The sequence below is a fragment of the Chionomys nivalis genome, chromosome 2, assembly GCF_950005125.1.
Source record: "Chionomys nivalis chromosome 2, mChiNiv1.1, whole genome shotgun sequence".
Lineage (NCBI taxonomy): Eukaryota > Metazoa > Chordata > Mammalia > Rodentia > Cricetidae > Chionomys > Chionomys nivalis.
Genome location: NC_080087.1, coordinates 131,329,238 through 131,338,759, shown reverse-complemented (window position 1 = coordinate 131,338,759; position 9,522 = coordinate 131,329,238). Strand labels below are relative to the sequence as shown.

Here is a 9,522-nt window from a genome sequence, read left to right as displayed (position 1 = left end):
ACAGGTCTATCAGACAGAAACCTAATAGAGAATTAAGAGAATTATTGGAGGTAATGAAGCAAATGGACTTAACAGACATCTATAGAACACTCCACCCAAATAGGAAAGAATATACCTTCTTCTCCGCAGCTCATGGAACCTTCTCAAAAATTGACCACATACTCGGTAACAAAGGAAACCTCCACAGACACAAAAAAATTTCAGTGCCCACGTGTGTCTTATTAGATTACCATGGATTAAAGTCAGAAGGCAACAACAGAAAGCCGACAAACTCATGGAAACTGAACAGTCAACTACTGAACCACACCTGGGTCAAGGAAGAAATTAAGAAAGAAATTAAAGTCTTCCTTGAATTTAATGAAAATAAAGAGACAACATACTCAAACCTATGGGACACGATGAAAGAAGTGCTAAGAGGAAAGTTCATAGCACTAAGTGCCCACTTAAAGAAAACGAAGAAAGCATACATTGGGGACTTAACAGCACACCTGAAAGCTCTAGAAAAAAAGAAGCAGACACGCCCAGGAGGAGTAGAAGACTGGAAATAATCAAATTGAGGGCTGAAATCAACAAAATTGAAACACAGAAAACAGTCCAAAGAATCAATGAAACAAAAAGTTGGTTCTTGGAGAAAATCAACAAGATCGACAAACCCCTATCCAAACTAATTAAACGACAGAGAGAACACACAAATAAATAAGATCAGAAATGAAAAGGGGAACATAACCACAGACACAAAGGAAATTCAGAGAACCGTTAGATCTTACTACAAAAGCCTGTATGCCACAAAATTGGAAAATGAAAAAGAAATGGACATCTTTTTAGATAAGTACCATATAACAAAGTTAAACCAAGACCAGGTGAACAATCTAAATAGACCTGTTAGTCGCGAAGAATTAGAAGCTGTTATCAAAAACCTCCCTTTCAAAAAAAGCCCAGGACCAGATGGTTTCAATGCACAATTCTACCAGAACTTCCAAGAAGAGCTAATACCTATACTCTTTAATGTATTTCACAATATAGAAACAGAAGAGTCATTGCCAAATTCCTTTTATGAAGCTACAGTTACCCTGATACCAAAACCACATAAAGACCCAACCAAGAAAGAGAATTACAGGCCTATCTCACTCATGAACATCGACGCAAAAATTCTCAATAAAATACTGGCAAACCGAATCCAAGAACACATTAGAAAAAATTATCCATTATGATCAAGTAGGTTTCATCCCAGAGATGCAGGGCTGGTTCAACATACACAAATCTATCAATGTAATCCACCATATAAATAAACTGAAAGATAATAACCATATGATCATTTCATTAGATGCTGAAAAAGCATTCGACAAAATTCAACACCCCTTTATGATAAAGGTCTTCGAGAGATTAGGGATACAAGGGTCATACCTAAATATAATAAAAGCTATTTACAGCAAGCCAACAGCTAACATTAAATTAAATGGAGAAAAACTCAAAGCCATCCCACTAAAATCAGGAAGACGACAAGGATGTCCATTCTCTCCATACCTCTTCAATATAGTGCTTGAAGTTCTAGCAATAGCAATAAGAAAACATAAGGGGATCAAGGGGATTCGTATTGGAAAGGAAGAAGTTAAGCTTTCGTTATTTGCAGATGATATGATAGTATACATAAGCGACCCCAAAAACTCTACCAAAGAACTCCTACAGCTGATAAACACCTTTGGTAATGTGGCAGGATACAAGATCAACTCCAAAAAATCAGTTGCCTTCCTATACACTAAGGATAAGGAAGCAGAGAGGGAAATCAGAGAAGCATCACCTTTCACGATAGCCACAAATAGCATAAAATATCTTGGGGTAACTCTGACCAAGGAAGTGAAAGACCTATTTGACAAGAACTTTAAGTCTCTGAAGAAAGAAATTGAAGAGGACACCAGAAAATGGAAGGATCTCCCTTGCTCTTGGATTGGGAGGATCAACATAGTAAAAATGGCAATTCTACCAAAAGCAATCTATAGATTCAATGCAATCCCCATCAAAATTCTTCACAGATCTGGAGAAGACAATAATCAACTTTATATGGAAAAACAAAAAACCCAGGATAGCCAAAACAATCTTATACAATAAAGGATCATATGGAGGCATTACCACCCCTGACTTCAAACTCTATTACAGAGCTACAGTATTGAAAACAGCTTGGTATTGGCATAAAAACAGAGAAGTCGACCAATGGAATCGAATAGAAGACCCAGACTTTAACCCACAAACCTAGGAACACCTGATTTTCGATAAAGGAGCTAAAAGTATACAATGGAAAAAAGAGAGCATCTTCAACAAATGGTGCTGGCATAACTGGATGTCAATCTGTAGAAGAATGAAAATAGATCCATATCTATCACCATGCACAAAAACTCAAGTCCAAATGGATTAAAGACCTCAATATCAGTCCGAACACACTGAACCTGATAGAAGAGAAAGTGGGAAGTACTCTACAACACATGGGCACAGGAGCCCACTTCCTACGTATAACCTCAGCAGCACAGACATTAAGGGCATCATTGAATAAATGGGACCTCCTGAAACTGAGAAGCTTCTGTAAAGCAAAGGACACTGTCACTAAGACAAAAAGGCAACCCACTGACTGGGAGAAGATCTTCACCAACCCCGCAACTGACAAAGGTCTGATCTCCAAAATATATAAAGAACTCAAGAAACTAGACTGTGAAAAACTAATCAACCCAATTATAAAATGAGGCACTGAGCCGAACAGAGAATTCTCAACAGAAGAAGTTCAAATGGCCAAAAGACACTTAAGGTCATGCTCAACCTCCTTAGCGATCAGGGAAATGCAAATCAAGACAACTTTAAGATTACATCTTACACCTGTCAGAATGGCTAAAATAAAAAACAACAATGATAGCCTTTGCTGGAGAGGCTGTGGAGAAAGGGGTACCCTCATCCATTGCTGGTGGGAATGCAAACTTGCGCAACCACTTTGGAAAGCAGTGTGGTGGTTTCTCAGGAAATTCGGGATCAACCTACCCCTGGACCCAGCAATACCACTCTTAGGAATATACCCCAGAGATGCCCCATCATACAACAAAAGTATATGCTCAACTATGTTCATAGCAGCATTGTTTGTAATAGCCAGAACCTGGAAACAACCTAGATGCCCTTCAATGGAAGAATGGATGAAGAAAGTATGGAATATATACATATTAGAGTACTACTCAGCAGTAAAAAACAATGACTTCTTGAATTTTGCATGCAAATGGACAGAAATAGAAAACACTATCCTGAGTGAGGTAAGCCAGACCCAAAAAGAGGAACATGGAATGTACTCACTCATATTTGGTTTCTAGTCATAAATAAAGGACATTGAGCCTATAATTCGTGATCCTAGAGAAGCTAAATAAGAAGGTGAACCCAAAGAAAAACATATAGTCATCCTCCTGGATATTAAACTTCATCAGGTGATGAAAGGAGACAGAGACAGAGACCCACATTGGAGCACCAGACTACAACCCCAAGGTCCAAATGAGGAGCAGAAGGAGAGAGAGCACGAGCAAGGAACTCAGGACCGCGAGGAGTGCACCCACATACTGAGACAATGGGGATGATCTATTGGGAACTCACCAAGGCCAGCCGGCCTGGGTCTGAAAAAGCATGGGATAAAACCGGACTCACTGAACATAGCGGACAATGAGGACTGCTGAGAAGTCAAGAACAATGGCACTGGGTTTTGATCCTACTGCACGTACTGGCTTTGTGGGAGCCTAGGCAGTTTGAATGCTCACCTTACTAGACCTGGAAGGAGGTGGGAGGTCCTTGGACTTCCCACAGGGCAGGGAACTGCTGTTCGGGCTGATAAGGGAGGGGGACTTGATTGGGGGAGGGGGGAGGGAATGGGAGGCGGTGGCGGGGAGGAGGAAGAAATCTTTAATAAATAAATAAATTAAAAAAATATGTGCGTATGTGTATCTGAGGTGTGTGCATGTATATGTGTATCTACATGCACATGCATGTTTGTGTGTCTGTGAGAATTAGGTGTGTGCTGAAGTCAGAAGGCATCTTTGTTTATAGCTATTTGCCTTCTCCATTGTTCAAAGTGTCTCTTGTTCACTGCTGCTCATGCAAGGCTCTCTGGCCTGGAAACTTCTGGGGATTCTCCTGCCTGTCTTCCATGCTACTGCAGATACATCAGAATTACTGCGGACACATTGGGATCACAGATGTGCACCACCACTTCTGGGGATTCTCCTGTCTGTCTCCATCCTACTGTAGACTCATCGGGATTACAGATATGCACCACCACTTCTGGGGATTCTCCTGTCTGTCTCCATCCTACTGTAGACACATCGGGATTACAGATATGCACCACCACTTCTGGGGATTCTCCTGCCTGTCTCCCATCCTGCTGTGGACACATCGGGATCACAGATGTGCGACACCACTTCTGGGGATTCTCCTGTCTGTCTCCATCCTACTGTAGACACATCAGGTTTACAGATATGCACCACCACTTCTGGGAATTCTCCTGTCTGTCTCCATCCTACTGCAGACACATCAGGATTACCGAGGACACATTGGGATCACAGATGTGCACCCACTTCTGGGGATTCTCCTGTCTGTCTCCATCCTACTGTAGACACATCGGGATTACAGATATGCACCACCACTTCTGGGGATTCTCCTGTCTGTCTCCCATCCTGCTGTGGACACATCGGGATCACAGATATGCACCACCACTTCTGGGAATTCTCCTGTCTCTCTCCATCCTACTGCAGACACATCAGGATTACTGCGGACACATTGGGATCACAGATGTGCACCCACTTCTGGGGATTCTCCTGCCTGTCCCCCATCCTACTGTAGACACATTGGGATTACAGATGTGCACCACCACTTCTGGGGATTCTCCTGTCTGTCTCCATTTTACTGCAGACACACAGCAATTATAGATGTGCACCACCACTTCTGGCTTTGTGCATGTTCTGGGTGTCAGAAGTTTGACCCTTAAGCTTGTGCAGCAAGTGTCTCATCCACTGAGCATCTCCCCAGCCCCTTGGGCATCTTTTCTTGAGTACTTCTTTGTGAGATATCAGCTGCCCCATTCCTTAACAACCCCTTGTTGTGAGTGGTGTAGCCACAGGCAGGCTTTACATTTTCTCCTTTCTCTGGGTTCTAATGGTTGCTTGATCTTTTCTCTCCTGCAGACCCAGAGGTCACTCAGGTGTGGGTCTTCCCAGCACTGTTTCCTGACTGGGAGAAAGTAGGTGAGCATTCACAACATTTTCAGGCTTGGGAAAGTTTCTTAAGATATCATTTAATAGAATTTAGATATGAAAGATCAACAAGAGCCACTTTGTGCCATGGACACAGTTCTATATTTATTGCATGTGTGTGGATTGTATCAAGCAAAATGAGGCTTAGTACAAATCCATGACCCGTCTCAGAGAGCCGACTTTGGCATCCATGGCGCCCCAGTCGTGGAAGTGCCTGTAGTCTCCAGGTCTCAGCAGGTACTGCCGCCCCCGGTAGTTGGGCATCTCGTAGAGGACCCAGCAGCCTTCCAGCACGTGCAGAGAGTAGATCTCACTGAGGCGGAAACGATCGTGGGTGCAGGAGCAGTCTTCTGTGAGCTCAGACACAAGGCCCCGGTAGTCATCTCTCTCGTACAGCCTTATCCTGTGAGAGCTGGTCTGTTGTGATGACCAACAAAAGGGAAAAGCAATGATTTATATGCTTGGTATTGCAGCCTGCTTGCACCTTCAGAAAACGGGTTCCAGGCCAATCTGTCAAGCATGCTTCTCTCCTAATCCTACTGCTTGTGCTGTAGTTCTAACAAATGAGGAAATGCACTAACATAAAGCTGGCTTGACCTGGGAACTGGAGGCCTTGTGGAGGACACTGACACCAAAAGGCAGAGTGAAAGCATTCACTGCCCATGTAACCGAATCCTACCAAGCTTGCTTTGTACACAGGGTGTGCAATGATGCAGATTTAATTTGAGTCCCCATACCTTTATTCTTCTCTTTCTTTAAACACACACACACACACACGCAGAGGAAGTGTGGGCTGTATCTCATGAAATCTCTAATTACCTGTCTAGTCAACAATGACTCCTGCAAAACCCAAAGCCACACAAATTGAGACCCATTGTTCTAGGTGAGTGTGAGAGTATACAGTGAGGAAAAACCTCACCAATACAGCCAGATCACACCAGAACTAACCAAATTTAATTAACTGACTTTCAAGTGTACTCATATATTTTTAAATTGACAAATAGTATATGTATATTTATTTGGCATAGCACGGTGCTTTAAAGTCAGCACTGTGGTTAAATCTGCCTAACAAATATATGTATTTACCTCTACATAATTATCATTTTGGGGTGAGAACACATAGAATTCATTCTTTCAGTGTGTATTTAAGATGTATTTATTTCTATTTTATGTGTATACGTGTTTGTTTGTGGGTATGTAAAATACTACATGAGTTGTGTTTGGTGCTCATGGAGACCAAAAGAAGGCATGGGATTCCCTGGACCTGGAGTTACAGACAGTTGTGAGCCACCTGTAGGTGCTGGGAATCGAATTCAGGTCCTCTAGAAGGGTAGCCAGGGCTCTTAACCACTGGACCATCTTTCCAGCCTCAGCTTTAGCATTTTTAATGATTCTAATACATAGCATGAGCTGTCATCAATGTGCTATAAAATAGATCTCTAGGACACAGTTCTTCCCTCCAGCTGTGAGTTTTTAATTTCTGATCATCACTGCAAACCTCTGTTCCCCACTCTACCACGCTAGCCTTAGTAAGTAGGACAGAACTGCCGAGGGCAGAACTCAGGGCTGCATCTCGGCAAGCACACTACCACTGAGCTAAATCTCCAACCCCATCTCCTCTCCCTCCATGAACCTGCGGCTTTAGAGAATAGGTGACCTTTATCATTAAGGCGTGGCTTATTTCTCTAGCACAGTGCCCTCTAGGTTCATCCAGGTTATTGCAAATGCCAGGGTTTCCTTCTTTCACGGGTGAAGGGTATGCGATTATTCAACCAAGTTTAACTTTACAGGTCATGCTATGGTTTTTATGTCCTAAAACAACATTGGTGTCCTTAAGTAAGAGCATATATATCCATATTCCTTCTATTTAGGTTTGAGAGTCGGGCCTTGATATACTTAGTGTGAGCCCTTGTCGAGCATTCCGGTCCTTGCCGAGAACACTAGAATACAAGTGGAAACAAAGTGACCAACAGGAACAGCTGCTGTGCTCACACCAGTCAGGCTGAAGCAATGCTTACATAGGGAAGGGAGCGGCAGGAGCAGACGGAGTCGCTGAGACCCATCCACTGCTGGTAGTCAGGGTAGTCCCCGCGCCTCAGGAAGTACTGGTGGCCCTGGTAGTTGGGGCGCTCATAGAGCATCCAGCAGCCACTGTCCACTCGGATGGAGTTGCAGCGGCTGAAGTAGGTCTGCAGGTTGGGGCAGTCGGTGCTGCACTCATAGCAGCGGCCCTGGAAGCCTCGGTCCTCGTAGAAGGTGATCTGTAAAGGAAAACAGGTGAACGTGATCAACTGGAAGGCACATCCCCGACACAGAGAAAACACCGCAAACCTGGAGGTTCTTTCTTGGCTCACCTTTCCCATCGTTGTTGACAGCAAATGATCAGTGTTGAGTGTGATGAGGGCAGGAGTGGCAGCTGATATATATACAGCAGGATGGCTGCTGTGTTGGCAAGAACAACACAAAAGGGGGCCACCGGGGGTAACGCGTGAGGGGAGTTCTGTGTTCTCCTGCTTTTTCATTTGGGATCATGGGGTGGGGGCTCTCATTCTCTCTGGCATTTTCGAGTTGTCCACCCTAACTCCAGTGAAAGGAATTAAAGTCAGCAGAGCCATTATGACCTTGGAGACAAAGGGCGCGCATCGCATCCTATGCGCTCTCTAGAAATACTTTACGGACCCAGCAGTTCGCAATGTTTGCCTATAGAAAGCGCTGAGGTGGAGGCTGGGCTCCATCTGTGCTCATGAGAATCATGAGTTCCAGAAGCACTCTGAGGCACCAAGAGTTAGCAGAAAAACAAACCAAAATCCTCTAACTGGAAAACAGCTGTCTTCATCTGTAAAAGACAGATTTAATTTTTTTGAAGTTGCACGTGTTTATGATAAAAAAGATCAGAACTGTGTAGAGACTAAACATCAACTGTGGCCATCAAGGAATGATAAGTTTAATATATAGGTCTTCATATTGTTTCTTCCATTTGAATTTAAATTTTCCTTAATTTCTATTATAAATATATATTGCAAATTCAGTGGGTGAAAGTAGTAAAATTAATTTTTAAATGTGTGATTTTTGAGTTGAGAGTTAAAAGCATATATATGAGACTAAACACTTCTTGGTCTAAAACTAGTAGGTCAGCCCAAACCCAAGGCATCCTCATCAGGAAAGAAAGGCGTAGGACTCTCTGTTCCTCTTGCCGCCGCCTTTTCCCCAGGGTTGTGTTTTGTTCTTAAAACCAGTGCTGTGGTTTGTCTGCATTTTCCCTCACCAAACTGTCAGTTTTCCTGAGCCAGGATGGCCACCATCAGAACTTCCTTGCTGTTGCCGGCTGAGCAGGAATGGAGGATCATCAAATTTTGAATTATCTTCTGTTATTTCATCCTACGTATATGTAAGAAGTGAAGTCAAACATAATTTTGCTTCATGCCCATGCGGGGACTCTCAAAGGACACCCAAGTAGAGTTATCAATGTGGGCACAACGTTTGCATGAAAATCCTCAGCCATCACTCACTGGCATGGCCGGATGGTGGAAGCACAGACAGCAAGAAGTGTCTTCTCTTGGCCAGCAAGTTGTACAGAGGCAAACTAGGCCAAGTCCCCGGCAGCTGTAGTCTTGGCAAGGATCACAGGCCACCGATTTCCTCTGCATCTGTCCTGTGTTCCAAGCATCCTGGTGAGCCTCAAGTACAGCTGTGACCAAGCGCTATGTAAGAAGGCCACACTGACCTCCCCAGCCACAGCCTCGCATGGGAGTGCACCACTTATCTTCAGAAAAGGTCAACAAACTCACCTGACCTTGCATGTGGCGCTGGGACTATTCTGTAGAAGGCTGGCCAGCCCAGTACTTAAGGAAGGAGAGATACAGTATGTTGCCATTCGTCTGATGAAGCTGGTATTGAAGCTGGTTAAACCATGTGCCTTGTCATCATTTGGGAAGGGTGCCCAAAGAGCAGCACCTTTCTTTCCCTAGTGGTCATCACCAGAGAAAGCCAGCATCTATTCCTCTTTGCAAACTTTATTGAATGTAAACTTATGAGCTTACATTTTCTCTATTTGGAAGAATGCTAAAGAGAAATTAATTCCATTTGGGGTTAAAACTTTGGAAAACCACCCCCTTCTCCAGCATTCTATGTAATATTTAATGCTACACATTTGCTAAAATTTGTATCAAAACCAGATTGTCTAAACCCACCCATCCAGGAACAGTGAGCCCCCTACAAATTCTCCAGCAGTTTTCCAGGCATAAAATGAAATAGCATA

The 9,522-nt window shown here is 43.5% G+C and overlaps 1 protein-coding gene across 1 annotated transcript; it reads right to left on the bottom strand.

Annotated features, from left to right (window-relative positions):
* Nucleotides 1-5,408: 5,408 nt before the first annotated feature.
* LOC130869689 (gamma-crystallin A) lies at nt 5,409-7,627 on the bottom strand. Its single transcript, XM_057762069.1, has 3 exons — nt 7,619-7,627; nt 7,283-7,525; nt 5,409-5,681 (listed from the first exon to the last, which is right to left on the bottom strand). Exons 1-3 carry the CDS (start codon nt 7,625-7,627, stop codon nt 5,409-5,411), a joined length of 525 nt encoding a protein of 174 aa, XP_057618052.1.
* Between the last annotated feature and the right edge of the window lie 1,895 nt (nt 7,628-9,522).

Excerpts from the sequence above, each read along its gene's own strand:
- LOC130869689 (XM_057762069.1), bottom strand. Across the intron at positions 5,682-7,282 it reads CCTGCCGCTCCCTTCCCTAT|ACCAGCTCTCACAGGATAAG; the intron begins GTAAGCATTGCT and ends TCATCACAACAG.